The sequence below is a fragment of the Lepisosteus platostomus genome, chromosome 4 (assembly GCF_059453375.1).
Source record: "Lepisosteus platostomus isolate fLepPlt1 chromosome 4, fLepPlt1.hap1, whole genome shotgun sequence".
NCBI lineage: Eukaryota > Metazoa > Chordata > Actinopteri > Semionotiformes > Lepisosteidae > Lepisosteus > Lepisosteus platostomus.
This window is the reverse complement of record NC_142614.1, coordinates 1,369,839-1,384,535: the sequence shown is the minus strand read 5'-3', so window position 1 is coordinate 1,384,535 and position 14,697 is coordinate 1,369,839. Positions and strand designations below refer to the sequence as shown.

Here is a 14,697-nt window from a genome sequence, read left to right as displayed (position 1 = left end):
GTTCACTAATCTGACAGCTTGTGGGAAGAAACTCTGACTCTGGAGGTTCTGGCCTTTCTGCTCCTATAACGCTGACCAGAGGGAGGGGGAGAACAGGGAGAATCCGAGACGGTTCTTCCGGCTTCTGAAGGGACAAGTAATAGGTTTATTCCGTGCTGAAAAGAGAAGAAGGAAAACGCAACGTTTCGGCTGTGGAGCCTTCTTCCTCACACCTGAACAAGGCTCCACGGCCGAAACGTTGAGTTTTCTTTTTTTCTCTTTTCAGCACGGAATAAACCTATTGTTCCTTTGCAGCCTACGCGTGCTGACGCAGCTCCCCACCTGAACTCCTTCGCTTCTGTTCACTGAAGTAGCTATTCAACAATTGTGGAAGTGCGGCGGATCCTAATCACACACGTAGTGTCGCGGAATAAGAAAATAAGAGTGTAAAGTCACCTTTGCCCGTCAAAGAAGAGGTGTTAGTGGGGCCAGCGGGGGGCGCTCACCCTGCGGTCCATGTGGGTCCTAATACCCCAGTATAGTGACGGGGACACTATACTGCAAACAGGCGCCGTCCTTCGGATGAGACGTAAAACCGAGGTCCTGACTCTCTGTGGTCATTAAAAATCCCAGGGCGCTTCTCGAAAAGAGTAGGGGTGTAACCCCGGTGTCCTGGCCAAATTTCCAATTGGCCCTTACTAATCATGGCCTCCTAATAATCCCCCTCTATGAATTGGCTACATTACTCTGCTCTCCTCCCCACTGATAGCTGATGTGTGGTGAGCGTTCTGGCGCACTATGGCTGCCGTCGCATCATCCAGGTGGATGCTGCACATTGGTGGTGGTGGAGGGGAGTCCCCATTACCTGTAAAGCGCTTTGAGTGGAGTGTCCAGAAAAGCGCTATATAAGTGTAAGCAATTATTATTATTATTATACAGCGGGAACAAATACACATGTGCAGCACAAACGCCCCTGCAGCTCGGGGGCTGTTATGCGGTCCTCCGCCGCCGGGTGGCGCTGCAGTGAGTGACGAGGCGTCGCAAGGCTGCGAGCGCGGCGCTTTCAGCTCTTGAGCGCCTGCGCGTTGAGGTGGCTTCCGCTGGTCCGGAGGGGTCAGGCGCTGGTTTAGGTGTTGTTGTTTTGTTTTTTTAAAACTTCGTTATTTAATTTCACGAAGGCGACGATGGACTTGGAGGGAGGCACATACGAACCCGGCTTCGTGGGAATAAGGTTCTGTCAGGAATGGTACGTTATTCCCCAGAGAGTGTGGTGAACGGGGGGGTTAAGTTAGTTACCCACCGTGGGTACACGGTTAATACGGGTTTGTTTCTGTGGGTTAATATATTTAGTTCAGGATTTAGAGGTTTTGCTAGGCGGCTTGTAACATGAGTACCCGATGCTGAAATAATCTGACTCTGAATTTGGATGTTTTAGAAGAAGCGATTTATTTCCCTTCGGGATCAATAAAGTCTTATCTATCTGATCTATTTATGTGTGTGATCGAAGCAGCTGTGTAGCTCCGTTGTAGCCCAAGGCTGCAGTACAGTTTACAGCAGAGATCTCACTGCTGGCCAGGAGAGCGGCCGCGTCTCCGGACCTTCTCTCTGGACAGCGCTCTCCAGGACCGGCAGTGGAGATCGCTTGGCACCCGACGCTGAAGCCCTGCTCCTGGAGAGACGCTGTTCAGCAGCTTTTATAAGAAGCCCCCGAGTCATCAGTTTCTAAAGACCTGGAATAATTGAACCGTGATCACTTAAACAGGTGACTTGTTAAGATTAAGCTCAGTAATTTAGTAATCATTTGGGACAGAAATCGGGACACCCTTCCATCATCAAAAGGACCAGGCAATTTAAATGACTTGGAAGTATTTCTAATCTTTAAAAAAAACCAACAATTTAGGGTGAGCTAATGGACTAGATCTCTCTAGGCGTGGGGCTGGAGACCCCTGCCATGATGATAGTCATACTGTTTATTGCAGAGACTTTATTTAGGTTATTATGAAGCTGTATCACTGAAGTTGTGTAGTGGATTTTAACAATCCACATTCTGTTACTTATACGACAGCTTGCTTTTTGATGTAGGTTTTTATTTTCTGCTAAAACAAGTCCACAAAAGTTTAGTGTTGCCTAGTGATTACGCCTGTTTCTTTTCACTTGGTTAATAAAATAAAGAGTATAGCTTCCTTCTTTAATAAATATTTTTTTGTTTTCAGTAACAACATGCTGTATCCTAAAGAAGACAAAGAGAATAGAATATTGTTGTATGCGGTAAGTACAAGATCCATTCAGTCTTGGAATCAGAGTGACTGTGTGGTGTCTTATGGCTCATTGTGTGGATGTGTGCCTGAAGACGGCATAGTTCTCGTTGTGTGCCAGTGTAAGCAGTGAATGCTTGTGTGTGCTGGTGCCTGTACATCTAGTGACTCTTGTCCTTCTCTCTCTCAGTGCAGGAACTGTGACTACCAGCAGGAGGCAGACAACAGCTGCATCTACGTCAACAAGATCACCCACGAGGTTGAGTAAGTGTAACCACACACGTCTCCCACCTCTGTCCTCAGTGGCTGCCCAGGACTGCTCCTCATTGGCTTCTGAGGTCAGAGTAGACAGTACTGGGATCGGGTGTCCCATAACCTTTTGTGTGAAAAAAATTCTCCTTTTCTACATCTAAAACTTTAGTAACCCTGGAGTAACCTGTCTCTTGTTGCATTCCAGTGAACTGACCCAGATCATCGCAGATGTGTCCCAGGACCCCACGCTGCCCAGGACAGAAGACCACCCCTGTCCAAAGTGAGTCCTTGAAATTCTCCTCTCTGTCTGTCCTGTCCTGCTGGTTCATTCTCAGTACTGCCCATCACTTCAGGATCACATACAGCTTCCTACTTGCTTTAGTGTCACATGGTGGGTTTCTTCTAGCTGTACACTCACATTTATAAGAGTGCAGCCATTACAGTATCAAGACACCTGAGTATTTCAAGGACGTTGTTTTGTATAAACTGACTGCTGTGTTAGTTTCATTATAATCTTTGCCTAGGGGTAGTGTAATACAGTATCTCTTATTATTTTGTCATCTAATGAATGAACTTTTAAAATAAATTACTTTCAGACCTAAAATGTCCACAATGTCACAATGCTTTCTTTATTCTGATCAAGAGGGAAATCGGGAAGGCAGCAATTTCTGTTCAGATTTGATTTGCTGGAGTCTTAACCTAGTGCAGCAGGGCTGCAGGTGGGCAGCAAACTGTTGATTCACTGCTCAGAGATGTTCATATAACATCCCAGATAACTACCAGACATCTTCATAAGAGATGTTGCGGGTTAACGCAATTGTACATCATAGTGTTGATTCTGGTATACCTCATGCATTAATTGTAATCTTCAACTTAACTGGAGAAAGATCCCCCACAAGTAGGGTAAAATCTTGGAAGTTGAAAACGTACTGACACATTAGAGCAGGGGTATCCAGTCCTGGTCCAGGTGGGACTGTCTGCGGGTTTTTTTGGCCTCTTTAAAGAAGCAAGACCTGAATATGGAAATAAAAATGGGCTGTTTAATTTCGGAAGTACCCTCATGATCTTTAACATGCTTGAGTTAAAAAAACCTTGGTAAAGGTTCCAGCTGAGATATGTCAACTTTTCCAGGAGTCAGTTCAGTAAAGAGCTGGGTGGGTGTCTCAGGACCAGGGCCCACATGTAGCTGCTCCTGGGTACTGTGCTTCCTGTTTTGTACCTGTTAGTACTCCAGAGTTCTCTGTATCCCTGTGCTTCACAGCGCTTTCTCATCTCATCTCACCCTTTTGTAAAAACAAGAGCATAAAATAAACCACTATGTAGTCATTTCCATTTGAAAAACAATGCACTATGACCACGTTAAGCTTTTTTATTCCTCGTTTCTTTGCAGTTAAACAGTGCACAGCTGCAGCAAAGCAGTACTGTAGATTAACTACACTGTTGATTTTGATACTGAGGTTTCATCACCAAGAAAATAAGATATTGAAATAAGCTATTCCATGCTGAAAAGAAAAAAGATATTTTGGGTGTGGAGCCTTCTTCAGGAGTCTGTTTCCTTTTTCTTTCAGCATGAATAAATCTGTACCTGTTCCTCGGCAGCTTATGCATGCTGACACAGTTACACTATGTGCTTGAACTTGCTAAAATAAGTGTCCCTTTTGTCTTCTGTATTTGCCTTTTCATGAGTTTGTGGAGTAATGGTCACTCTTCTGTTTTAATTCTAATCCCCGCTTTTGTTACGTAACAATCAGAATAGTATTTTTAACTCTTATTTGCTACGGCGGTTCTCAAATTTAAGGTTCTCTGAGAATTAGTCTTTCATTCTAAAACGTTAGGGCAGAGCACTGCCAAATTCATGTTGCATTCTCATCTTTTTCTTTCAGGTGTGGCCATAAGGAGGCAGTGTTCTTCCAGTCGCACAGTATGAAAGCTGAGGTACTGTGGTCAGAGCCGTCACATCTAGCACCGATCTGCTTGTGTGCGTGTGTTCAAAGTGATGAAAGCCCTGCATCGTGTTGCCTGACATGGCCGGCAGAGTTCTGGCTGCTTGGCCCTGAGACGCCAGCCCAGGCAACACTGAGAGGGAGTTGTGTTGGAGAGTTTCAGAACATGCGGTATTGTCAGGATACCCTGGGGATATGCACTCTGTAAATTTCTGGATGTATATATCTATGTAGAGTTATTTTGTGTGAATTCTAGTTTTATTTTTCACCTTACACCTTGTCCTTATTCATGGGGAATACATTCCAGAACTGCCAGATGAAGTATAAGCAAAAAAACTTATACTGCTTATACTGGAAAAAGCTCTCCTGTACCATATATACACCATGGATAGACCTTATACACCATATCCCTCCCAGCCTTGACCGCTTGACCCTGGTGTCTGCTCCAACAACGTAGTTGGTAGTCGTAAGTTCTTGCCTATTAAATGACCACCACCGCTTGGCTGTGCTTGTTATTTCAGGATGCCATGAGGCTGTATTACGTGTGCACGGCGCCTCACTGTGGTCACCGCTGGACAGAGTGAGGGGCAGAAGCCGAAGGCCTGACGGAGCACTGGGTAGAATCACAGCGATGCCCTCTGGTGTAGCGGTGTGTTCGGTGTGCGTGGCCCAGCTGCCTTTTCTCCCAGTACTTTACTGTTTCACACTTGTCCCTGATGGGTGACCTCTGCTCTTCCGCCCTCGTGACTCTCGTATTCACTGTTAGCTTTGCAGAGGAGGAAGTCCTGGTGAAGTCTGAGATTCTTGTTAGGTGTGTCAGTCAAATGATCGTTTTGACTGATAGCAATAGCTGAAAGACATTCTCAATGTAATGCCAAAATTTAACAATAGTATAGTTAATATACTTTAAACTACTGCCAATGAAAATGTATAGGCTTTCTGTTACATTAGTGATTGAAGTTCAGAAACGGCATTAGGGTTAGCCAGTTGGGAATTTAAAAATGAGAGCCATAATGTAATATCTCAAATGCATGCACTTCAATTTTACAAGGTAGCCAATCGCAGTGTTTTAGTTTACGAGAGCATTTAAATTGGTATAATAACACACACTTGATGTCACATTGTTGCTGACAGAAGCGTTTCTGCAGCTTCATTACTTGCAGGTGGAAATAGAGAAAATATAAAGGCAAAGTCAAGCAAAAAGGTCACATTGGCTGTTCAATTGGCGTTTTTGTATGTCATCTACTTAATTTGATTTATATGCTAAGAATAAGTTACATTTCCTTACTGTTGGTCCCATGCTATTGTTTAGTATTTTATTGTGCATGTACAGTTATAGGAGGAAGGCAAGTCAGAGGCCAGTCGAGGCTTCAGATTGTGGACGCTGTATTAAGAGACATCTGACTCTTTTGATTCAGTTTTGATTGTATTTCCACCGTCCCCCAAGCCATTTTGAAATAAATAACAGATAGCTGCAAGTGCGCTTTCTGAGTCAGCGCCAGAGAACTGGAGAGGATATTGAGCAGTGTAGCCAGGAAACGCGCCGCAGAGCAAGTACCCAGAAACGAGAAAGGTCAGAGAGAAAAGGCAGGTGAGACCATCTGCATACTTCCTGCAGAAAATCCAAATGTGCTGTCTTTTAGGTTTTATATATATTGTTAGTATAACTATTGATTTATTTTTGTATTGGCAAAATAAAAACACTCAAAGGCTAATGAGCAGTTTCGGTTTTCAGATTCTTTTACTCTTTTTACACCGAACACAAGAACAATGATGTTTTGTTTTGCTACCATTTTTCTTCTAAACGGTTTGCGTGATTCCAGGGTTACTTTTAGTCCTTTGTGCTTAGGGTTGGTTATTACCATGACACAGGACAGGCGGATGTCCTGCTTGACTATAATGAGGTGACGGGGGTGCTGTTCCAGGTCTAATTGATGTTGAGTGCTGTCCGGCCTGGTTCAGCTCCTGCAAACCCTGTTCCACAGTGAATTTGAGACTGACCACGTGCCCCATCCAGACCATCTGACTGGATGTGGAGACTGGGCCAAGCCTCAGCGCTGAGGTGGGAACAGACTCCACTCCTGATGGTTTTGAATTGAGAACCTGAAAGGTCCGGCTTACAGACGCCGAGGACAAGTTCTGTTTTACTGTGGGGTGCCTCCTGGCCGAAACAGGAGCCACCGCCCTGATCTGGACCCCGGTACCCCTGAGCTACACTCGCCGCCCTACATTCTGCAGCGTCCCTCGGGCAGACATGCTCATGGGGTATTACTCAGTGTCCCGAATCGGGGGGTTATCCGCTGGTTTTCATTTGTTGCACCCCTCTGGCTGGAGCAGTCTGGGTGCGGAGGCTTGCTGGCGTGCTCACAGGTAGTATCCGGAGCCGGGGTACAGCACCACGGCGCCCAGTTTGTGGCCGGGGGCGCCGGCGTGCCCGTGCTTGCGGTAGTAGCGGCGCAGGGCCGGGCTGGCGGGGTGGCGCTCGCGGATGTGCAGGTAGTACTCCTCGCCGTGCGTGGAGGTGAAGCCGCAGTCCTCGCACACGAAGATCTTGGAGCGGCGCTCGCGGTAGGCGTACTGCTGCCGCACGCCGTGGATCTTCTTCAGGTGCGACTCCAGCGAGCAGCGCTGGGTGAAGGCCTTCTCGCACAGCTCGCAGCGGTAGGGCCGGATGCCTGGCGGGCAGAGGCGGGAGGGGGGGAAGGAGAGGGGTGAGAGGCCGGGCAGAGGAGGGGCAGGTCAGGAAACGGAAGCTCCCTAGATCGCAGAAAACATCCGACTTCTCTTTGTCAACAACCTGCTGCCAAAGAGCTGAATTTCAAAAATCTTTCCCAGGATTCAGTGGCTGGGGCTGGCAACACTGCCCACTCTGGTGCCCCACCTGCAGTGTGGTCCAGTAACATCGTCGGCCTGGAACTGCTACCTTAACTACTCTTCCCGGGCCCCTGCCCTGCGGCCACCCCCCCCGCTCTGTGCCGTCCTGCCCTGCGCCCCCCCCCCGGCTCTGTGCCGTCCTGCCCTGCGCCCCCCCCCCGCTCTGTGCCGTCCTGCCCTGCGGCCCCCCCCACTCTGTGCTGCGTGCTCACCCGTGTGCGTGCGCATGTGCCTCTTCAGATCAAAGGTGTCGTTGAAGCCCTTGGCACAGTAGCGGCACACGTGCTTCTTGACCATGCTGTGGCACTTGAGGTGGCGCGTCAGCATGCGCTGCAGGGGGAACACCTTGTTGCACACCAGGCACAGGAAGTCTCCCTGCGCGTGAGCCCCCCGGCCCTGAGGGCGAGAGGGAAGGGTCAGAGCCCCGGCACCGGAGCCGAGTGGGAACAGTCGGTGCTCCTGCACGGCTGAGAGGGCCTCACCGGAATGAACAAACTGGTTTTCATCTCCACTTATCGACTGTTCCACACCTTCGCTGACGTGAGTGCGCCGTGCTGCAGGAAGTGTGTGTGTGAGCTTGTTGAGGCAGAGGCCAAGCCGCAGCGCAGAAACATGAGCCGCTGGACAGTCCAGCAGTCGGAGAAAAGAACAGAAATCTACTGCCGCTGTCCAGTGATAAAGGGACACATTCTAACATGCAGCTTCTTCTTCTTCTTCTTTTTCACAGCCTCAGTCCCAGACTGTCCTGGGGTCAGCTGCTTTGGTTGCTCTTCTCCACTTGTCTCTGTCGAGCACATCTTCCTCACTCACTTCACACACCTCCATATCTTTTCTCACACAATCTATCCATCTCCTTCTAGGCCTGCCTCTTCCTCTGGTACCTTCCACCTCAAATTCCATTACCCTCTTTGTTATTTGAGGTGGAAGGTACCAGAGGAAGAGGCAGGCCTAGAAAGAGATGGATAGATTGTGTGAGAAAAGATATGGAGGAGTGTGAAGTGAGTGAGGAAGATGTGCACATTCTAACATGCAGCGTGTGTGACAAATCATTTGGGGATTCGGAGACACAGGTGAACATATTCAATACTGTGTCGATTGTGACACTGTTCCTTATACATGGTTAAAACAGTGAGCTAAAAGCAGAGCAGAAGTAAAAAAATCGGTTGCTCACCTTGGCACGGGGTACAGGTGGCACGGTGCTGTAGGGGCTCATGGTGGCTTGGGGGAGCTGCAGAGGTGAGGGCAGGCTGGGGGTCTCTCTGTGCCAGCTCAGCCCTGCCTGCCCAGGCGCCCCCTGCCATGCGGGCTCTGGCACAGCGGGCACAGGGCAGGGTGCCTCGGGGGGGGCTGGCGTGGCTGCACTCCCTGGGAACAGAGGGATCACTGGGGACCATGTTGCTCAGACCCGAGACCAGGGGATAAGAGGTGAGGGAGGAGGCAAGAGAATCAGACTCTCTTTGACCCCAGCTGTTGGTCCATTTTGTCCAACAAATACTCCTACCGCTCAATGATCTGGCAGATTGTTTGCTCTGGTGTTGATGCAGCTCCCACTGTAACACTGTAATGTTTACGGTCACACCAGCCTGAATGTGTGCCTGATCCCATCCGATCTCGGATGCTAACCAGGCTCGGGCCGATCAGTACTGGGCAAGGCGGGGTCCTGGGATCAACCGGAGCCGTCAGCTTGGGGCGGAGCGGTGGCTCTGTGGCTCAGGAGCTGCACCTGTGCCTGGAAGGTTGCCGGTTCATATCCAGTGGCCGGCAGAGGAGTCCTACTCCGTTGGGCCCCTGAGCAAGGCCCTTAACCCCCACTGCTCCAGGAACACTGTACATTGGCTGACCCTGCGCTCTGACCCCAAGCTTCTCTCCCTGTCTGTGTGTCTCATGGAGAGCAAGCTGGGGTCTGCGAAAAGACAAATTCCTAATGCGAGAAATTGTGTATGGCCAATAAAGTATATCACAAGTGTATCTGGGGAAAGGAAGGGGAGGAAATGCAGAAATAAGCCCTCAAGTCTGCTGGTGATGCTCTCGGCGTGTCTCTCACCTGAGAGTGTCTCCGGTGCTGTCTCTCCAGTGGGCAGGTCTGTGGCATCACTCCATCTCCAGCCCCCGGTTGGACCTTGCTTCTTCTTCACCAGGAAGGAACGGGGCATCCTCTTCGCTTCTCCCTGCTTCGGGAAAGACCCCTCTCTGCCGCGAGCTCTGAAAGCACGCCCCCCTCTCTCGGACCGGGGTCAGTTCTAATCTGCACACAGTCCTCTGACCCGCCTTCTCTCCTTCCGGTTCTTAGAAATCACAGAAGGGTTTTGAATCACTTTTCTGAGCCTCAGCTGTTGCTTACTTTGATAGCTCAGCAAACCCAGAGTCGCTTATCAACACCCCCTCGTGTTCTCACCCCAGGCTCCCCCCTGTTCCAGTCCGAGCGGAGAGCGGCCCGAAATGGCGCAGGTCTGCTGGCAGGAGAGGCGATCGCAGTGTGTTCGCAGCACGAATCGTGTCCGACTGCACTGTGGTCTCAAACTCTTCTTGGCTCTCAGTTTTAACTTGTGCTCCTTGCTAGGCAGGTGTCATCTTACCTTAGTGATGCCCCAACCCCCCCTACCAATCCTCACACGCAAACATGCCCCCTTCTAGAAAAGAAAGAAATCAAAGCGCTCATTTTCCTAACATCCCCGCTGAGCCAATGAGCTGAGACACCTGTCGGTATTTCAATACAGCCGAGCTTTAACAGTCTCCCTTTCGTTTGCATGGGCTACTTGTGCAAATCTGGCCTGTCAGTCTTAGCATCCCTCTCATGCAAATCACCTGCGGCATTCTGCACAGAGGAGTTCAGAGGAGGTGGAGAAAGGAGGCAGCAGTGCCTTTTGTTAACTGCTATTAAAATCACTCCGATTGTTCTGGAGCACAGGGAGAGATGAAAGGACAATCGCTGTCCTTCTGTTTGTCTTCATGTCTCTGCGTGCTCACAGTATGTTTGTGTGTCTCGATACACATGTACAGATCTCCAAATCCACTTGAGCAGAATTTCTGACAGCACAGAAAAAGACTCTAAAAAAATAGGATTGGTATGGAGGCGGTATTGTGAGATCTGAAAAACAGTCTCTGCAGATGCAACAAGAGTCCCAGGTTGCAGACCCCCAATTTCGTGCATGCCTTCATTATTGGAAAGACAGTACTGCCTCCTGGAGACCCTGAGCCTGTCTGGGGACACAGGACGCAGGACGGAGATGCATACTGGAGGCGTGACCAGAGCACCACAATGTCCACACAGGGATGATACAGGGACGCGACAGACCTTGGCCTTTGTGTTCGTAGAAGGTGCAAGCAAACTGGAGCTCCTGGTAAACACTCCTATGAATGTGGGGAAGAACATGGTAACCCCACCCAACCAGCAGGTACCCTAGTGTGCAGCTGAACCCAAGAGCTGGGAAGCAGCACTCCTGTTAACTGCACTGATTTAGAGAAAACCAATCCAGAGCTGAATCCAGCAGTGCACACCGCTCTGGGAGTGAGGGTGGATAAACACCATGGTTTCACATCATTCCCTTCCTCCCTGCCATTAGCCATCGAATAGACTGCCCCCCGCGCTGCGTCCCGCCTTGCTTTCGCTTGACCTCTGATTGACCAAGAGCACGTCACAGCTGAGCAAACCGATGCGGGCGCGGCGCGGCGGTCATTTCCCTACGCGCAGCGGCCTGATCTCCGCTCATTTGACTAGCTCTTCCGTGACGGGCACAGCTCGCTCGCTTGCAGTGGCGTGTCACTCGGTCGCAGCTCCTTCCTGCCCTCTCGAACCCTGACAGGAGAGCCAGGACTTGTCTCTGTGCTCAGAGAGCTGCTCGGGAGCTGGACAAGGCCTCTCGGTGTCCAGTGTGGCTCTCTGGGGCCCCCCACGTTCGGCTAGCTGCAGCAGTATCAGGGAGAGGGTTCGAGACCTAACCTGAGACACACATGACATGCAGCCTGACTACCCCCAGAAAAATCCCAGCAGACCTATCACTGGTGAGATACGTCCAGATTCTGAAGGGTCGCACGAGTTTCATGGAGTCTGTAATGATAGTCCAGAAGAGAGGACAACAGACAAGTTCAATCATCCTTAATCTGTAATGAATCAATTTAAACATCATTAATACTGCAGGGAACCCCCTTCTCTCCCACGCACAGCTTTCACAACCCATCGCTCTCCCTCGCTCATCCAGGGGGGTTCAGCCGAATTTACTGCGAGTAAAACACTCTCCTCATCTTTCAGTACAGTTCCTGGGTGTTGTTCTTCCTAGTGAATACAGAGATAAATTCACATGATGTAATTAGCAGGGGCTGGAGTAGTCCAAGTGGCATGGTGTTGTTAATTTAGCATGGTGGTGTTTTGCCTTCATGCAAGTTATTTTAAAAAGAGATGTGAATTTGAAGTACAGTTTCTTTTCTGAGATACAAAGTTGTGAAAACCTAACGACAATGTGTAGGGGTCTAGGACACTGACGCTATAACTCACATTATTTAGAGGGTCGGTCCAGTAGCTAATTGCCCGTTGCGGTTTGGAAAGGAAGGCCAGAGGCGCTCCTCGTCCAGAGCTCACATCAGGCCGCCACATCTCCCTCCACGGCCGGGTCTCCGCCGTGCAGCGGCCCTGCGTACAAATAACTGCGCCCATCCGGCAGGCACTGTGCAGGCACCCGTGAGCTCCGTGGCTCCGGAGACAGAGCATGCAAAACAGCGCCGAGCGCCAGAGACGACATTAGGCAAATCCAGAGAAGTCGGCGGTAGAACCGTCCACCTCTTCAAAGACTAGTGACTCGCACGTAACTCTACTACCATCAAAAAAAGCACAAGATTCATGATCCCGTGAGCAAAGAACAGCACGACTGGCCATTAACGGTCACCGAGAGCCTTTGGTGCGAAGTCTGCCGTGTTTTAACAGTCTATGTGTAGCAGTCTAGCGGCCCCGGTCAAAAGCACGGTGAAACTCGATGGACAGACGGGATCTTTTTAAAAACGCCACTGACGAGCTGCGCCACTTCCTGCGCTCGAGGTCTGGGCTGGGCTGCTGCCTGACAACCCCCCGGCTCCCACTGAAGAAACACTGATTCCTTGTGCAAAATCATCTGTGTAACTGTGGTTGCAGGCGTGCACGAATCCCCGTTTTTCACAAGAAAGCAGGGACTTTTGGAAAACGCTTTGTGATCTGCGGCCTTATAAGCGTCATATATTAATTTCCCCACTTTTATCTTGATTGCTTTGAATTCGCGTTCACAGATTTTGAGCGAGTGGCATAGAATCAGTTGAATGTACTGTCGTCGGTACTGTGCTTAAAGGGAATGTGACACAATATTAAAGGCGATACCAGGGCTTGACATGAACGCACGTGCATCTTCATTGTTTTTAAGCAGACGATTTTTTTGTGTTTCCTTTCCTCTTACGAAGCCGTGGTTCGGGTCGGTTCTGGGGTCCGTTTCCGGCCGCGCTGTGCCGTGGAAAACGCACAGATGGGTCGGAGCCACTGAGCATTTGAGACGACCGAGGAACAGAAAGGTTAGCTCAGCAATCGAATTCTTGCCGGCGCGTTGGAAGACGTGTTGGGGTGTTTCTACAAAGACGTGCCAGAGAGGGGAGGGGCGTCGCTAAGCAAGGTGCTTGCGGTCGTCTCCCACTGACAGCATTCCTGTTTCAGTGTCGGGACCCTGTCTCTGTTAGCAGGGGTTTTAGTCAAGAGGCCTTCACCGGACTGTAACTGACGTTGTCTTTTTTGTTTTCAGATGACAGCGGAGCACAAGTGGAAACAGGCGGCGGGCACAGCGCGGCGCACGCGGAGCGCAGCTGGTGTTTTTGTAAGGCGAGCAGTGACTGTTCAGCGTACTGTGTCTCCTGCTTGGTCACAGCGCTGCTCTAACTGTATGCAAATCCCTTCTTCTCCCCCGCCTTTCACTAGGGAAATGACTACGGAATTATTTTCAGGAGAGACAAAAAAAAAAACTTTCCCATTTGACACAGAGGTGAAATCCAAGCTTCGGATCGCGGTCATGCGCCCCAGGGCCCCTTTGTAAACACTGGGAGGTTTCCTGCTGCCAAGAATAGATTCATTTCTCAAAACGCACCCCGGGGTAGATTAAAGCAAGAAAAAGAAAGAAAACTTCTAATTTGCATAAAACGTTTGTGTACATAGTCCAAATACAAAGTATGTGCTCTTCTGTATGTACTACCTGAACGGATTTTAATTTTTTTTTGTTTAATGCAAAATGTGCTTCTCAAAATAAAATCGAGCTATAGTTCCACTTCCAGCTCAGAAGACAGGAAAGAGGCAACACAACTTGAGGTGTGTTAAAACTTAGGGGTTCATGTAACAACATTGCCATTTGATGTCTGTTTTAAGCTCTTTTTACTTTTCTATATTACCTCTCTCAAGCATTAGAGATCACCCCAGATTTAGAGAGAGACCCTGGTACGTCCGACCCATTCCAGCAGTAATTATTGTGGAGCTTGAGATCCACTCAGTAGTTTCTGTCTGGATCATAATCTGACTTGCTGTTTAATTCTCTAGCTCAAGTAGGTGACTGCGTCAGCATGCGCAGGCAGCATAGGAACAAGTAAAGGTTTTTTCCCTGCTGAAAAGAGAAGAAAAGAAACAACGTTTTGGCTGTGGAGCCTTCTTTGAGTTTGTGAAGCCTTCTTTGGGTCTTCACACACCTGAAGAAGGCTCCACAGCAGTAACGTTCTGCTCAGCTTACTACGTACTACGTGGGATTTTCACGGGACAGCGCCTGCCCAGAGCGCACACAGAGGGCAGAGCAAGGGGTTTGACTCCTACATGAGCCCTGCTGAAACCCAGTGCTTGTCGAATGGCAACAATTAGATTAGCATCTCCCTGTGAGCTTCATGTGTAAAGAGGCCAGGCACTGCAGCGCGGGAGAGCAGGAAGGCTTTCAGGGCTGCGGCGAGAGAGGGAGAACAGACGGGGCATTGGGGATTAGGTCTACGGCCTGGAGACGGGTTCGAGTGCCCGGGGCCAAGGAGCAGTGCAGTGCAGGCTTGGTCTGCTCCAGCTTTTCATGAGATAACAGAGAACATCATCCAGAGACCCTCTCCTGGATCCTCACACCCGGCTGAATCTTCGTTTGAGGACTGGCTTTCCAGATTTACCTCAAAGCCAGACAAAAGAGGCTGCCTCTCGAGTCAGGTTTTGAGCTGTATATGAATGTTCGTTTACATACTCGTATCTTAACAGCGCTTATGCTTTTATGCTGCTGTCTGGTCCGGCAGCTCGTACACAAAACTGATAGAGCCGAAAGGGCATCACGTGATTCACCTCGTAACTACAACCACTGAGCCCAGACGAGGCACTTCCTAGTAGTCTAAATTACATTCCTTATGAATGGAGAATCCCAACGATCCTGGCGTTT

At 49.5% G+C, this 14,697-nt stretch overlaps 2 protein-coding genes and 2 long non-coding RNA genes across 4 annotated transcripts; 3 read left to right on the top strand and 1 right to left on the bottom strand.

The window, feature by feature from the left end:
* The first annotated feature begins 1,051 nt into the window (after positions 1-1,051).
* polr2i (RNA polymerase II subunit I) lies at positions 1,052-6,144 on the top strand. The gene is made up of 6 exons (XM_088627379.1): positions 1,052-1,225; positions 2,193-2,247; positions 2,425-2,498; positions 2,692-2,766; positions 4,370-4,421; positions 4,951-6,144. Exons 1-6 carry the CDS (start codon positions 1,164-1,166, stop codon positions 5,011-5,013), a joined length of 381 nt encoding a protein of 126 aa, XP_088483505.1. The 5' UTR covers positions 1,052-1,163; the 3' UTR covers positions 5,014-6,144.
* Positions 6,145-6,146: 2 nt separating this feature from the next.
* Positions 6,147-9,466, bottom strand: LOC148672058 (putative transcription factor Ovo-like 1). The gene is made up of 4 exons (XM_088627374.1): positions 9,348-9,466; positions 8,475-8,668; positions 7,516-7,699; positions 6,147-7,104 (listed from the first exon to the last, which is right to left on the bottom strand). Exons 1-4 carry the CDS (start codon positions 9,454-9,456, stop codon positions 6,794-6,796), a joined length of 798 nt encoding a protein of 265 aa, XP_088483500.1. The 5' UTR covers positions 9,457-9,466; the 3' UTR covers positions 6,147-6,793.
* Positions 7,871-9,837, top strand: LOC148672057 (uncharacterized). The gene is made up of 3 exons (XR_015935642.1): positions 7,871-8,373; positions 9,378-9,536; positions 9,704-9,837. It is a non-coding gene; the product is annotated as an uncharacterized LOC148672057 (long non-coding RNA).
* Positions 9,838-12,520: 2,683 nt separating this feature from the next.
* LOC148672056 (uncharacterized) lies at positions 12,521-13,430 on the top strand. The gene is made up of 2 exons (XR_015935643.1): positions 12,521-12,832; positions 13,057-13,430. It is a non-coding gene; the product is annotated as an uncharacterized LOC148672056 (long non-coding RNA).
* Positions 13,431-14,697: the final 1,267 nt, after the last annotated feature.

Bases quoted from the DNA above. Each gene is read 5' to 3' on its own strand.
- polr2i (XM_088627379.1), top strand. From the start codon at position 1,164: ATGGACTTGGAGGGAGGCACATACGAACCCGGCTTCGTGGGAATAAGG. The intron at 1,226-2,192 runs GTACGTTATTCC...TTTTGTTTTCAG, and splicing joins ATAAGGTTCTGTCAGGAATG to TAACAACATGCTGTATCCTA. The intron at 2,248-2,424 runs GTAAGTACAAGA...TCTCTCTCTCAG, and splicing joins ATAGAATATTGTTGTATGCG to TGCAGGAACTGTGACTACCA.
- LOC148672058 (XM_088627374.1), bottom strand. From the start codon at position 9,456: ATGCCCCGTTCCTTCCTGGTGAAGAAGAAGCAAGGTCCAACCGGGGGC. The intron at 8,669-9,347 runs GTGAGAGACACG...CTCTGTTCCCAG, and splicing joins AGCACCGGAGACACTCTCAG to GGAGTGCAGCCACGCCAGCC. The intron at 7,700-8,474 runs GTGAGCAACCGA...TCTCGCCCTCAG, and splicing joins CACCTGTACCCCGTGCCAAG to GGCCGGGGGGCTCACGCGCA.